Source organism: Bombus huntii, chromosome 4 (assembly GCF_024542735.1).
Source record: "Bombus huntii isolate Logan2020A chromosome 4, iyBomHunt1.1, whole genome shotgun sequence".
Lineage (NCBI taxonomy): Eukaryota > Metazoa > Arthropoda > Insecta > Hymenoptera > Apidae > Bombus > Bombus huntii.
The window spans coordinates 9,120,205-9,134,933 of NC_066241.1; the positions used below are offsets into that span (position 1 = coordinate 9,120,205).

The 14,729-nt window shown below is 30.3% G+C and overlaps 3 protein-coding genes and 1 long non-coding RNA gene across 7 annotated transcripts; 3 read left to right on the forward strand and 1 right to left on the reverse strand.

Moving 5' to 3' along the window:
• The first annotated feature begins 163 nt into the window (after positions 1-163).
• On the forward strand, positions 164-3,798 carry LOC126864807 (NADH-ubiquinone oxidoreductase 75 kDa subunit, mitochondrial). The gene is made up of 12 exons (XM_050616586.1): positions 164-331; positions 553-750; positions 848-955; positions 1,094-1,459; positions 1,540-1,761; positions 1,828-1,963; positions 2,062-2,414; positions 2,524-2,709; positions 2,797-2,986; positions 3,068-3,243; positions 3,352-3,486; positions 3,561-3,798. Exons 2-12 carry the CDS (start codon positions 583-585, stop codon positions 3,708-3,710), a joined length of 2,190 nt encoding a protein of 729 aa, XP_050472543.1. The 5' UTR covers positions 164-331; positions 553-582; the 3' UTR covers positions 3,711-3,798.
• Positions 3,799-4,007: 209 nt separating this feature from the next.
• LOC126864800 (general vesicular transport factor p115) lies at positions 4,008-8,212 on the reverse strand. 4 transcript variants are annotated; one of them, XM_050616566.1, is made up of 12 exons: positions 7,736-8,211; positions 7,293-7,517; positions 6,956-7,212; positions 6,660-6,861; positions 6,435-6,586; positions 6,142-6,332; positions 5,885-6,057; positions 5,362-5,789; positions 5,106-5,286; positions 4,849-5,033; positions 4,403-4,762; positions 4,008-4,319 (listed from the first exon to the last, which is right to left on the reverse strand). In XM_050616566.1, exons 2-12 carry the CDS (start codon positions 7,486-7,488, stop codon positions 4,239-4,241), a joined length of 2,406 nt encoding a protein of 801 aa, XP_050472523.1. In that variant the 5' UTR covers positions 7,489-7,517; positions 7,736-8,211; the 3' UTR covers positions 4,008-4,238. The 4 variants fall into 4 exon arrangements, with proteins under 4 accessions (XP_050472523.1, XP_050472522.1, XP_050472521.1 ...); XM_050616565.1 differs by having other exon boundaries at positions 4,411-4,762; positions 7,293-7,521; XM_050616564.1 differs by having other exon boundaries at positions 7,293-7,521.
• LOC126864868 (uncharacterized) lies at positions 5,922-6,403 on the forward strand. Its single transcript, XR_007689357.1, has 2 exons — positions 5,922-6,070; positions 6,146-6,403. It is a non-coding gene; the product is annotated as an uncharacterized LOC126864868 (long non-coding RNA).
• Positions 8,213-11,036: 2,824 nt separating the features above from the next.
• On the forward strand, positions 11,037-14,538 carry LOC126864857 (protein charybde-like). The gene is made up of 4 exons (XM_050616711.1): positions 11,037-11,447; positions 12,243-12,426; positions 12,514-12,669; positions 12,747-14,538. The coding sequence occupies exons 1-4, from the start codon at positions 11,399-11,401 to the stop codon at positions 12,829-12,831; spliced, it is 474 nt and encodes a 157-aa protein (XP_050472668.1). The 5' UTR covers positions 11,037-11,398; the 3' UTR covers positions 12,832-14,538.
• The last annotated feature ends 191 nt before the right edge of the window (positions 14,539-14,729 follow it).

A 14,729-nucleotide genomic window follows, 5' to 3' on the forward strand; every position in this document is an offset into this window, starting at 1 on the left:
GTACATTTAAATCTGCGTACGTAAAGATTATTCTTTAATTATTATAAAAGCGTAAATTGTGAGAAACTAATTTCTCGAGGTAAAATATAATCAATGTACATAAGAAATTATTTATATCAAATTAATTTTTTCTGATAGATGTCGCAAAGGATGTGTTCAAAAATTAGCCGATGTCACATAGTCTGCCAATACTTGAAAATATATATGATAGTAAAGCAACGTATTGTTTGCGCCGAATCTTATTTTGGATTGATTTTATAGATTATCCCGAAACATCTGTTTTAAACGTTAAGGGGGTGTAAGAGGAGTTTGTGGAAAGGACGGAAATTTGGTAATATTTTATTAAATATATTGTAGTATAAATTATTTGATGTTATATAGTAATGGAGTACTTCTTTATTATTTTAATACATAATATATATTGATTTGTCCATTTTTCGATTACTAAGAAAATACGATTTTATGTGTATATGTTAATTAGGTTATTAAATAAGTTAAGTTATTATATCCGTCGATGAAAGTTTGAAACTGTGACATTTTCTTACATAACAGTATAACATCAACGCGTAACGGAATAATCGAATGAAAATGTTAAGATTACCCGTGATAAGATTGACCGCGGGAATACAGAATGGTAGACTTTCTACCGCGGGACTGCATACAACATCATCTAAATTTCAACAAGAATTAGTGGAAGTATTTATAGATGATAAGCCAGTTCAGGTTCCACCTGGAACGACAGTTCTGCAAGTATGAAGTGTCATTTGTACATCATTCTTATATATTATTACTTGTACAACTATTATGCTTAAACTTTAAACATCTTTGTTTCATTCTATATGTTTAGGCAGCTGCAAAAGTAGGAGTAGAAATCCCAAGATTTTGTTATCATGAACGTTTAGCTGTGGCAGGAAATTGTAGAATGTGTCTTGTGGAAATTGAAAAACAGATTAAGGTATGTATTGGTTGCTTTTTAATATAAACTATACATACATATATGTAGATGCATATGCGAACACAGACATATACAAATACGTAGTGCATTTCAATTAAAATATTATGTATTTGTAACCTGTGTCATATAAATGTTTAGCCTGTTGCAGCTTGTGCCATGCCTGTGATGAAAGGGTGGAGAGTTAAAACCAATTCTGATTTAACTCGTAAAGCTCGAGAAGGTGTCATGGAGTTTTTATTAGTAAATCATCCTTTAGATTGCCCTATCTGTGATCAAGGTGGTGAATGTGATTTACAAGATCAGAGCATGGCATTTGGCAGTGATCGAAGCCGTTTTGTTGACATCAACTATAGCGGCAAACGTGCAGTAGAAGACAAGGATATTGGTCCTTTAATAAAAACAATTATGACACGTTGTATTCATTGCACACGATGCATTCGTTTTGCATCTGAAGTAGCTGGTATTGATGATTTAGGAACTACGGGCCGTGGAAATGATATGCAAGTATGTTCAAATGACAGTTTGTATACTGTTATCTTGAGTCCTGCTATTTGAACTGTTATTTTTAAATTATACCCTAATAGGTAGGAACGTATGTAGAAAAAATGTTTCTGTCTGAATTATCTGGAAACATTATTGACTTATGCCCTGTTGGAGCATTAACAAGTAAACCTTACGCTTTTGTTGCCCGCCCATGGGAGACACGTCGTACAGACAGTATCGATATTCTTGATGCTGTCGGCAGTAATATAGTGATATCACATAGAACTGGTGAAGTTTTAAGAATTTTACCAAGAGTGAATGAGGTATTATTAACACAATAATTAATGATTAAATATATTTATAAATCTTAATGATTACATACTATATAGGAAATAAATGAAGAGTGGTTGTCTGATAAAGCACGATTCTCTTATGATGGATTAAAGCGTCAACGGCTTATAACTCCTATGGTAAAAATTAATGACAAATTAGAAGCTGTTGAATGGGAAGATGCTCTTGTTACAAGTATTTCTTAAAATATTTTCAATTTTTTATTTTTATTTTGGTTTTCTTTAAAGTAGACAGTATTTTTTGTTATATTGAGACAATATACTCTTTGTTAGCTGCTCGAGCTATTCAGAATGCAGCTCCAAATAAATGTGCTGCCATTGCTGGAAAATTAGCTGATACTGAAGCTCTTGTGGCCTTGAAAGATTTAGTAAATAGACTTGGTAGTGAAACTCTTGCAACAGAACAGAGTTTTCCAAAACAAGGCACAGGTATTGATATAAGAAGTAGTTATCTACTAAACAATACAATTGCTGCAGTAGAAGAGGCTGATGTTGTATTATTGATTGGTACTAATCCGAGGTACGAAGCACCATTAGTGAATACCCGTTTAAGGAAAGGATATATTCATGGTGAACAGACCATTGCTGTAATTGGTCCAAATATAGATTTAACTTATGATCATGAGGTATGTATAGAATCTTGTAATACTCTGGTAATATATTAATACATTTTGTTTGCACTTATTAGTTAAAAAATGATTAATTATTTAAAAAATCAATTTATTTCAATATTAGCATTTAGGTCAATCGCCAGAAATTATAACACAGTTAAGAAACAGTACTCATTCGTTTTGGAACATTTTGAGGTCTGCAAAAAAACCTTTAATCATCCTGGGTGTTGAGCAATTGATGAGAAAAGATGGAGCAAAAATTTTATCTGAGACGCAATTGTTGGCTCAAGCTTTAGGAGAAAAAACAAAAGTAAGAGAAAACTGATAAAATTACTTTTGTTATTATAGTCATATACATAATAATAGTTTGATAATATACACAAGTATTCTTTAATAGGCTCCTGAAGAATGGAAGATATTAAATATTCTTCATACAAATGCATCACAAGTGGCAGCTTTAGATGTGGGTTATTCGTCAACTGTTGAGGAAGTTAAAGAACAACAACCAAACATTCTCTTTTTATTAGGAGCTGATGATACAAATATCAAGAAAGAAGATTTTATGAATACATTTATTATATACATAGGTACATAGAAAGCATTATTTTATAATAGCAATTTGAACAGTCAAACTGAATGAATAACGATTTCAATTAACGACGATTTAGGTAGTCACGGTGACGAAGGAGCTTCGATCGCAGATGCTATACTTCCTGGAGCTGCATACACAGAAAAAGTTGCAACATACGTGAATACGGAAGGTCGTGCACAACAAACCTGTGCTGCAATTACACCACCGGGTATGGCACGACCAGATTGGAAGATCATACGAGCACTTTCTGAAGTAATTAATTGAAGTTATCGTTCTTTTATATATGAAATTGAAAGTTAACATGCTCCTATATAAGAAAATGCAAGGAAAAAAGTAGTTAATAAAATAATATTTTCATAGATTTGCGGGGTATGTTTGCCTTATGATAACCTGGCCGAAGTAAGATCTAGATTGGAAGAAATAGCGCCGCATTTAGTTAGATATGGTAACGTAGAACCGGCTAATTATTTTGCTCAAGCATTAGAATTATCAAAGGTAAATACATGAATGTTATAACTAAATAATAATTGAACACACTTTAATAATCTAAATTTTCCTAAATTTTTTAGGAAATATCAGGTTCCTTGTCTTCCAATCCATTGGAAGTTAAACAAAAAACGTTAGATCATTTTTTCATGACTGATGTGATATCTCGTGCTTCGCAAACAATGGCAAAATGTGTCCAAGCAGTTATGAAGCAAAGAGAAAATAGCTTATAGATTAGAAATTTAAATTATGAATATAAATAGCAAAATGTATTTTATGGCAATATATAATAGTATATGAAAATATATTAAAGGTATGATACTTTTATGATATTTTATTTTAAAGATATGTAAGTACTATTTAATTTAACAGAATATACAGACTGAATATCGATTACATGGAATGTTAGAATTGTTATTTTTTTCTTATATTTGCAGCTGATAAAATTTAATATTTTTTATTACTACGTGATGGTTGAGATATAAATTAAATTAGGATTAAACATCAATTTAAGTAAATTATCATGTTCGATGAATTCTCGTATGTGTTTTTAATGTAATTCAAATATTTATCAGTGATTTAGATTCTTGCTAATATTTATAATTTATCGTATTATCACAATACATTGATTTATTATTATTTTAAACAAACAGATAGGAAGAAAATGTGAAAAAAACAATAAAAAATATCATCGAAATAAGAGTCTTTTTGAACTGCTATTAGTCTATTGTAAGAGTTTTCGAGTTTTAAGGCGATATCAATCATTCAATACGATCGACGAGATTGTTGGATTCTGCTTGATCATCGGTGTCTAATTCAATAGAACTTTCATCCGTCTCGATCTAAGAGAAAAAAACAAATATTAAAATTATTACCTTTTATGGAGCTTTTATCCAACAGAAAATATTTTAACAAAATTACGTACTTTCTCACCTAATGCAGCCAATTTTTCTTCGTAACGCATAATTTTGCTTTCATCTTCTGCTAAAAGTTCTAAAAGATCTTCTTGGTCTTTCTTCATTTTTTCTAATTCCTCAGATTTTTCTTTTAACTTACGTTCGAAGTCAGTTTCATATTTTTTTACCATTGAAGCATATTCTACTAAACGAATTTCTAACTCTGCAATCACAGTTTTATATTTTTCTGCCTCTTTTGTGCAACCTTCGTTGATTATAACACTATTGGATTCACTTTCTTCCGATTGTAAATTAGTTTGTGCTGCTCGTAAAACTAAATTTTGATCCTTTAAATGACTAATAGTTGATCGAAGATCGTGTACTTGTGCCTACATTAAGTAAATATCAATTAAAAATTCACAAATACCATCTCGTAAACAAAACATTATCCATGAAAATGTACTGTATACCATACTTCAAGTTCGTTTTTTTCTTTTACGAGTGATTCCGTAAGTTGATTCAGCTTTTGTATTTGAAAATCTTGGTCTCGAATAAGCTCTTTATATTGAGCTACTAAAACAGAGTCCGACACAGTAGGTGTTGTAATCTCATTTTTATGATGCAAGCTACTTCCGTCTAAAACTGACTTTATGATCACACCTATAAAGTACACACATAGTTGCAATTTTCATAGCTTATATTAACAGAATGAATCATAAATATGATAATTACCCTCCAACGTTTTTGATAGTCTACAAAATTCATGATCTAATAAAAGTTCAGAAGGATTCTTCGCCGAGGGTTGAGGATGTTTTAAAGTTCTAGAATATACCTCGTGTCTAGCAAGACCACCGATAGCATCTTGAAATCTTTCTAATCCTATTCTATTTTCGATTAAATTACATAATTTTTCCTAAAAGATAGAACAAAAATATAGGATATAATGTTAGCATTACAAATGTCTTATTTCTTTTGTCTTTGGTGTTACCTTTGTGTAGTTAGAAATACTATTATCATTAAAATGTACACACAACCCAATAAGTATGGCGCACATACTTTGTAATAATGTTTCTTGCAAATCATCGTTATTCTCCTGTGATGATAACAGAGCTGTTAAATAAGCTACGGATGAATCAATAAGCAAGAATGATTTAACAGCAGTTAGACAATGTGCAATCCATCTGCAAAGTAGTATTAGAAGACCTAATTTGCATTGTATTTTATTGCCCTGTTGCAGTAACATGACACATTGTTGCATCAAGGTCACTGGTGGTTTTCCAATATTTGTTGCAAGTAATACACGTAACAATTGTTCCTTCTGTGTATTGTCGTCGATCAATGCATAAGACAATGCCACGGCAGAAAACCAATTCGATAAGGAATCAGAGGAAAATAAACCTCCACATAACAACTGTCCTAGCAATATTATGTTCGTAAAATTTTTCTGGTTCAGTATATATTGCAATATAAAACTATTTGTAAAATAAACATGAAAATAGCTTTTCACAAACCTGTCGTCAATGATGGCATTTCATTTCCCTGAGGTAACAAAGTTTGAATAAGCTGAGTTTGTCCCGTTTCATTTTTATATAAAAAACATTGAAAGCAGTAGAGAACGGAACATCTTAAAGCAAATGGTTGCTTTTCATTCACCATAGACATAAGTAAGACAACAATCGCAGGTCTAAATGAATTATGTGAGTGTTAGAAATGTGTTAATACGGTAAATTTATGATATTTAAAATATATAATATATACATAAAAATACCTAGGAGGATTGCTAGGTGCCATTACTCCAGCTAAAAATTCTTGGTTACTGGAATTTCCCCTAATAACTTCAGCCACTGTATTAATAGTCTCAGTCAGTACATCCGCAGGTACACCATTAGCCATCAATATGTTACACAAAGCTTGTAGAAGACCACAGGCTCTCATAATGTGTTGACAATTCGATACTGCCTTTACATGTATGTATATGTGTGTGTGTATATATATATATATATAAAATAAGTAAAAAAATTGTTTTTATATATTGCATTATTTGTATACCTGAACACTTACCTGAGCAGATCCGCTTGGTGTTACCAATGCACGAATGACTTGAACCATGCAATGAATGTTTGATACCTTCTGTGGACTCCATGTGCTTAGAGGATTGTCATCAAGTTCGGATGATATTTGAAACATTGGTGTTAATTTTTGAATATAACTGCCTAAGACATAGTATTATACTATTAACATTATCATATTTATATTTAACATAATATGTATCTAGTTATATATTACCTTCTTTAAAAAAATTTTGGTTGCTTACATTACCCCTTAGAAGATTTAACATTAATAGTAGACAATCTTCCACAACAATACCACCTTCTACATTGCCCTCTTGTGCAATAACATCGAAAATACGATCAAACGCATTTTCAAAAGCAACAATTTTTTGAATATTTGCATTAGCTTTTGTTAATTGAATAAGAAGCAATAAAACCTACAACATTATAAAATATGTTTTACAACTATAGTATAATAACATTGTAATTATATAAAAAAGTTATGTGCAGTGCAAGCTTATAGAAATGTACATCGTTACGTATGACTTCTCTACTATCACTAAGGAGATCCATCAGTTTAGATACACCCATGGGACTAACTAAAATTATTTCTTGTATATCCTTTAATCTATTAGTTGACAAATTCATCAATAACTTTAATGCTGGCCACCTAACTTTGAATTCAAATTCTTCCAAGAGTGTTAAAACTATTCCCACGCTATCTGTGTCTTTAATAAATATTTCTGTAAATTCTTCTCCCACTTTGATGTTGGGCCAATACTGATCCACTGAAAATAATATTTGCATAAAAGTAATAGTAAAACTTGTGCAAGAAAAATTGATCGATATAACTACATGAAATTTTTACCTTCTTCATCAAATGCTTTAGGATTTGTTATATTACAAAGTGTATCAAGTGCTAAACTAATGATTTCACAATCAGTCCTGTCCATTTCTAAAATTTGTCGTAATGCACACATTCCTTGAGCTCCCACTTCGATACGATAAGTGCGCGAAAGAGCTTTAAGTGCACGACAAGCATCTCGCCTGTCATCCAACAACATCGACGATTGTAACCTGTCTATCAGTCGCTCTACCTGTGTGATTACTCCAATGAAAAAGGTGTGAATGACGCAAAAAGAAAAACAGTATGAAAGCGAAAAGGCAGAGATAGAAATATTTTAGTGTATCTCAAAATATTTCGACTCAATTTTTACTTTTCTTATACAAACATTGCTACTACCATGTGTCGCAGTCAGGAAGATAAAAAAACAAAAATATTAAATAAATCGATTAAAAAATTTGAAATACCGTTTCAATACTCGATGGTTCGTTTTCTACAGATGCAGAACCTAAGACAGACTTTAATCTACTTTTAAAATATTCCATTTTGCAGCTGACAACTTGACAATTGTAAACTACACGTCATACAGTGTCGTCGACATTTTTTTTACGTACTTGCAGAACTTACTGAAACAAGTAATGTCTAATAGGGGGCGTTAGTAACGCTAACTTTCACTATAACCTACTATAACCTTAAGTAGCCTTGAAACAATTGATACATTTAAGAATAGAATTTTTAATAGACGGTAAAATGTCGAAAATTTAAATTGTCAATAAAGCCTTTCAAATTTTACATATTAAATAACACTTTTCATTTCACATAATTTCTTTTCTTACTGCTTTTAAAACATATAGTTCCATTTTGTATGTCGGGTTTTATCATTTATTTGACAAAAACGTCTAATATTTAATTCGTTTATCAACGTGAAAAATTTACGAAAAACTAGTAGTTTGAATAAATTTAAATAATAGACTCCTTTTCAGTCAAATAATTCAGAATCTAAAGAAATCGCATATCTGTTGTAAAATATGTATGTGTATGGTTACAATAAACTCGTTGGTTCGGAAACGTTTTTTGTGCAATTTAAGAACAATAGATTTTGTAATTACGAACAAATATTTGCATCGATTTAAGTAAGAAATTACTGCTCAAATAATCGATGTACGTGATTGTGTCCCATGTAAAAAAATGTACATGCACACATGTAATCAAGTTTACAATGCTACGGGTATTATATAACTAAATTAAAAATAAAACCAGTTAAAGGATGTTTAAATAATTTTGGAATATAGAATAAAATTCATGTATATATACAAACATACGTACATATATGTAGATGTTGACTACTTAAAAAAACAATAAAATATGGTTTTCAATGATTAAAATGGAATTATTATGTTGTAAAATTAACCGACTTATTTACCAATTATAAGATTATTTATACATGCCAAGGTAACAAAATTATGTAATATGTGAAAACAATTTCGTTGTTTCAATCCGAGGCTGACGTAAAGAATTGTCAAAGTCAAAGCAATCCTCATTGACATTACATCATAAGAAAAAAAAATCGAAGGTTTATGTTCCATCATTATTCGTCCAAAGTAAAATATTATCTATTTCTCGTCATGTGAATAACACAAATATAGTTAGTTTTATTAATTAAAGCAGCAATAGCAGCCAATTTGTCCATTTACTTCTTCTTGAACAATTTTACTACTTCTTAATAGCTTTCGATGGACATTGCGAATGAACAAACATATATAATTAGATACCTTAACATTATCTAAATACGTAAATAAAATATATGAATAATTACATATAATGCAGTATAATCAAGACACGTATATACATATGTATATGTGATAGAAAAGTAATCGCATTGCTCATGTTGTCAGTTCTATTTTTATGGAGACTAGATAAAGACTAAGACACAAGAAGAGCAAAGTATTTGAAATATGGATAAGTATACTGCACTCGAATACTGTATATGCATTATTCGCGGGGAGTAAACGGATTAAAAGATATATTTGCAATCTATTATTATGCTAATTTGGAGATTTTATTATTTTAAAATCGAATATCGCGATGAAAAACAAGCGCAGGGTCGTATTAATGATAGGATTACGATAAAATTTTAATGATTTACTCATGCAATGAATAATCAGATCTGCATTTCATTCTATGCTTTATTTGTTGAACTAAGAAACATCAATGAACGAATTATAACTCGTATCTTGTTTTAATCTTTTTACAGCTCGTTTTTGGTACACATGTGTAAACATAATATGATGAAAAGATGAAATAGAACAATATGAAAAAAAAGATAAATTTTCATTACAGTTTCAATTCACACTATCATTTTTATCGGTGAGAGTCTTGATAGTAATTTTACTACTCATTTTAATACTCATTTTATCATATTATAAATACAATATAATTTGTGCAAAATTTTCCTAATCACTAACGGAAAAATATATTTCTCTGATTACATATTAAATATAAAACATAAAAATAATAAAAAGAAATTATGTACAAAACTGACAACATTAAAAGATACAATAACGTACAATTTTGTTTTCTGTTTGTTTTGTACATGGACACGATTTTGTATGATTTTAGACTCACGATACCTATGTACATACATATTTAAATATCTGTATGTATATATCAAGAAATCTAGAATTACGTTTCCTAACGAATTATTATACATTTTTATTTTTATTTTCGATAATACTGACACTAGTTGTATTTCATGCACCGATAGTAAAATAATGTGATGATGCAAGATAATAAAACATTTGCTCTGCATATTAAATGATTCATAAAAAAGATAAGTACTAGATGTACAAAAGAACAAAACAAATACAGGTGACCTACCTTAGGAATAAGATAAAACTTCTAAAAGATGAATCATCGAACAATAAGAATAAAATAAATAAAAAGAAAACTGAACATTTGTACAAAGGACAAAACAGATACAGGTGACCTACCTTAGGAATAAGATGAAACTTCTAAAAGATGAATCATCGAACAATAGTAATAGAATAAACAAAAAGAAAACTGAACATTTGTACAAAGGACAAACAGATACAGGTGACCTACCTTAAGAATAAGATGAATCATCGAACAACAGTAATAGAATAAACAAAAAGAAAACTGAACATTTATACGTATACATACACATATAGATGCAAATACGAAAAAGTTGGTCAAAAGGATGAATTACAGATACTTTTCGGATAATTAATTCTGATCAATCTGATAATCAATTAATTGTTGAAGTGTTAAAGCGTTGGAAATGAATTTATCAAGTGTATATATATACCAATCTAAATTAATTGAAAAATATATCAGTGATTGTGTACGGAATAAGATGTATCATGAAATGAAAATTACAATCAATTAAATTTATTATTGACTAATAACAAATTAGCAGCGATTGTTCATAAGCAATAAAATTATAACAGTTCTGAGAAATTGATAATAGAATATGGATTGAAGTAAATAAGACATAAGAAAAAGATAGTAACGTTGTAAATAGCAGTAGGCTACGCGATTAAGTTGAAATGGGCTGTTTAAGTCGTTTAGTTGATCGGAAGGAAAGAGATGTCGAAGGAAAGCGGTATTAAGAACCGAAGATAACCGAACAGCAAGAAACGGAAATAGCCGAAGTGGATGCAGTGCGAAACGTCACGTAGTTGGTGTTGCTAGGCGGTCTGTTAAAGAACAGTGGGAGGGAAAAATTAAGAGGGAGGGGAGAATTATACAAAAGCCGTGTCATCAGGTCGGCAAATCAGTTGTGTCGATGCTGAGTATACGTAGAGAGATATGTTATTTTTGTCAGTATAGTGTCGAAGCTTTCAGTGAAAGTTGAGGAGAAAGGACTGTGACTGCTGTCGCTGCTCCTGTTTAAACAATTGAGAGAAGTCATTTTGCCGGCATTGCGAAACTTGTTAAATCGCCACCATTGAAAATAGAATATCAAAACTCGGAATATATTCGTAGCGCTGAAGAAATAATCCGACTATTGTATATTATAAGAAGGTCATTGTGACATTATTAGTTGTGTTCTGTGCCTCCCTGACTCTTTGTGTGTATTTCTGTGCGTGTCTGTGCAATATCTCTCAAATATGGAGGTTTTACCATGTCCTGTAAATGTGAATTTTAATAACACGAGAGGTAAATCTACTTAATATTTTTTAATCACTTCTATGTGTTAACTTAAACGTTTCTTCCCGAGCTTTTTTTCTCTATTTTAACTATATCATATCTTGCATATATATTTAACGGATAACGATCGATCGATGATATCAGCTACATATAAAGTTGTTTAGTTGGTTTTCCAAATCAGCTGATTTTTCATAGAATAAACGAATAAGCAAATGTCATCTTTAAATTATATATTTTACGGTTTTTTAAATTTTATTCATGTACTTTATACTCTCGGAGAGTATTACTTTATGGTTTAATTTCTTTCCCATAATTTTTATGCAATCATTAATTATATCTCTGTGGTTACATCATGGTCATACGGAACATATGATTGCATAGAATCGAATGTAATTTTTCCTTTTATTAATTTTTGTTGTTGTTCTTTTTCTTTCTCTTTTGAAAGGAAGAAAAAGAAGAAATTTCTTTAACTAGAAAGTGATAAGTAAGCAATATAATAATAATAATTACATAGACGTATAACATAAAACGATTTAGTTTCGAATAAATTATAACTACTTAAATAAGTTAGTGCCGGTAGGACCGGCCGGCACGTACACTTTACGCAGATATAGACATAGTCTGTGGTGTTTGGTGTACGCGTGCGCAAGTAGTAATCACAGCTAGATGGATACATATCTAAAAACATGTCTCTCGCTGTAAAACAAGTGTGAGAATCGTAACAATGATAGTGATAATCATAATTGTTCATTCAAGTAAGTAGCGATAATCGTAATTAACGGAATGTATATTTTTCGTGTTTAGCCGGAATAGTGGCCGAAGAATTTGACGGAGCTTGTCAGGCTCTAGCAAAACGATTGGAAGTTGAACTTAGGCGAGCAAAACATGTACAATTAGCATGCGGGGAAGTTCTGTTACCTGCTGATCTTTTACCTAGAATTGCTAAAACTGTACTTAGTATGGCTGAGAACGAACCTTGCGGTCTTAGGTAAGCTATTTTCTTATTTAATAATTGTTTTCTTACTTTTTCTCAAAGTATGTTATGTCTTCTATGGATATGGTATTTTTATTACAGAGGTTGCACCTTGTTTATTAGCTTCGAAACAGATAGTGTATGCAGGAAATTGTCAAAGATACAATGTGATCCTAATACAGTATCAACATTTGAACTTTATTTGACTTTGAAACAGGATCATACATCTTGGCATATTCTGTTACCTCAGTTTTTGAAGTAAGTCGTGTATTGCTCGCTTTAAACTTAACGGAGATGATCTGGATTCATTTTAATGCATTTATTTTTCTTTACAGAAATCTTACCCGGGGAGGTACTATTATGATCAGTAGAGATTTCACTTTAGAGAAAAAGAAATTATATAGATCGTATCAGCAATGAATGATCCCACTATGTCCAGGAGTCATTGCTTGATTATCTTGATAATTGTGATTATTCGAAGCTCCTCTAATTATAAGTAGGCTCCAATGTGGCCTTTTTTACTTTCTACACAAAATAAGCAGATCAATTTTTCTGATGTGCTTATATTTCGCGATATATTTCATTTAACGGTAGCTAACATAAGGAATGAATAGCAGAAAAGTAAAGTATAATGTAAAGAGAAGAGCGAGGGAGAAAGAAGTAGAATCTATGCGTTTTGACAATTGTGATAGTAAAGCATAAAAAGATTTGTAGTATCGTTAAGGTTGAAAAGTTTCTTTACGTGATTTCTAGATTTTGAATATTGCCTGACATTTGTAATTCGTTTTAAATATCATTGTTTCTTTATATGTAAGTGTAAACATATCTGATCAATCAATGCTGCAGGTTAGAATTTCTATAATAATGTAGATAGTGTGTTTTATGAATTATTTTTAAAAATATTTGGTAATACAAATTTCTAGATATGCGTAGGGAGACATTCTCTCATAAGAGATGTAAACTGTATCTTCGTTTAACGAAGAAATGACTTGGTATGTAAGATTTGTAACAGTAGTTTGTTTGCGTTTACACGTAATAATGCGATAAAATTTAAATCAACTTTTCTTGATTAGTAACAAAAATAAAAGTAATTAAACTATAGAAGTAGTAATAAGAATAGATATGTAGTTTCAAAAATGCCAATGGATATCTAAAGTAATTTCATTTGATACAAATAGATTTGTACAATTTCACCTGGCCTAATTTTCTTCTATGATGTATCCCTTTTTATCTATTAATTAATTATCAATTGATGTAATTTATCTATCTTTCTGTATACACATACACATACATGTAACCCATCTTTTCAATTTTTTCATTTTCAATGTCTCAATGTGATTTTCTTGTATGAAAAATCTTAATACTCTTAGATATCGATTGGTGACAATGTTGTGATAGTAATAAAACAAAAAAACACAATTGACATAAAATAGGAATCTGTACAATAATATTTTAGAGGATTGGACATACATGCAACTTCTTCAATATTTGTAATATCTATAATTCCGAGAAACAGTTTGTCTAATTATGATATTGTCGGTTTATTATTATTATCATCTTATAGAATTATATTATTTTAATCAAATAAGCTTCGTTTATGAAATTTAAAATGACTGTATTGGAAGAGAAAACGAAAAAATATATAGGAGCAACCACGTGTATGACTTTATAAGACTGATCAGTGTTAGAATTTCAAGATAATATTTGTACGCGTGAAAAAGTATTCGGAACGATAAAGAAACTGAGATATTGAATCACACACAGAATATAGATCGAAGAACAATTATGTTTGGACAAGTTTCGTGAATTAAAAGTAGTTGAAAACAAAACGTTCTCCCTACGCTTGTTATAACAACAAAGAAATTAGAAGCAAAAAGAACATCTGATTCTATTGATTACGTAGGAGTAATCAGAGTATAAGACGCTGTTACATATATTTTGTACTTCATTAAAGACATTAGAAGTATAGTGTGTGTATGTGTGTGTGGAGAGAGAGAGAGAGAGCGTATGGGTATGCGCGCGCGCGCGCATGTATTTAATTTTTTATATTTGATATATATTGTTAAATATTATTTGCTTAGAAAAAATGTGGCGAAAAGTTGAGGAAAATACAAATTTTGAACGTTATATCTGATATGCATTTCATCTTCTTTTTTTCTTTCATCAGTTCATATTCATTTAAGTTCATTCGTATATTCTTCTTCTTCTTAATAAAATTTACTCCATATACAACTTTCATTTGTAAGATTTCCATTACATCAAACATATACACAGATCCTTTTATCGATTAAATTGTTGTAGATATATAAAACATCTAG

Bases quoted from the DNA above. Each gene is read 5' to 3' on its own strand.
- LOC126864807 (XM_050616586.1), top strand. From the start codon at position 583: ATGAAAATGTTAAGATTACCCGTGATAAGATTGACCGCGGGAATACAG. The intron at 1,460-1,539 runs GTATGTTCAAAT...ATACCCTAATAG, and splicing joins GCCGTGGAAATGATATGCAA to GTAGGAACGTATGTAGAAAA. The intron at 2,415-2,523 runs GTATGTATAGAA...TTTCAATATTAG, and splicing joins ATTTAACTTATGATCATGAG to CATTTAGGTCAATCGCCAGA.
- LOC126864800 (XM_050616564.1), bottom strand. From the start codon at position 7,813: ATGGAATATTTTAAAAGTAGATTAAAGTCTGTCTTAGGTTCTGCATCT. The intron at 6,587-6,659 runs GTAATATATAAC...ACTATGTCTTAG, and splicing joins CCAAAATTTTTTTAAAGAAG to GCAGTTATATTCAAAAATTA. The intron at 6,333-6,434 runs GTAAGTGTTCAG...ATACATGTAAAG, and splicing joins CACCAAGCGGATCTGCTCAG to GCAGTATCGAATTGTCAACA.
- LOC126864857 (XM_050616711.1), top strand. From the start codon at position 11,399: ATGGAGGTTTTACCATGTCCTGTAAATGTGAATTTTAATAACACGAGA. The intron at 11,448-12,242 runs GTAAATCTACTT...TTTCGTGTTTAG, and splicing joins GAATTTTAATAACACGAGAG to CCGGAATAGTGGCCGAAGAA. The intron at 12,427-12,513 runs GTAAGCTATTTT...TTTTTATTACAG, and splicing joins AACGAACCTTGCGGTCTTAG to AGGTTGCACCTTGTTTATTA.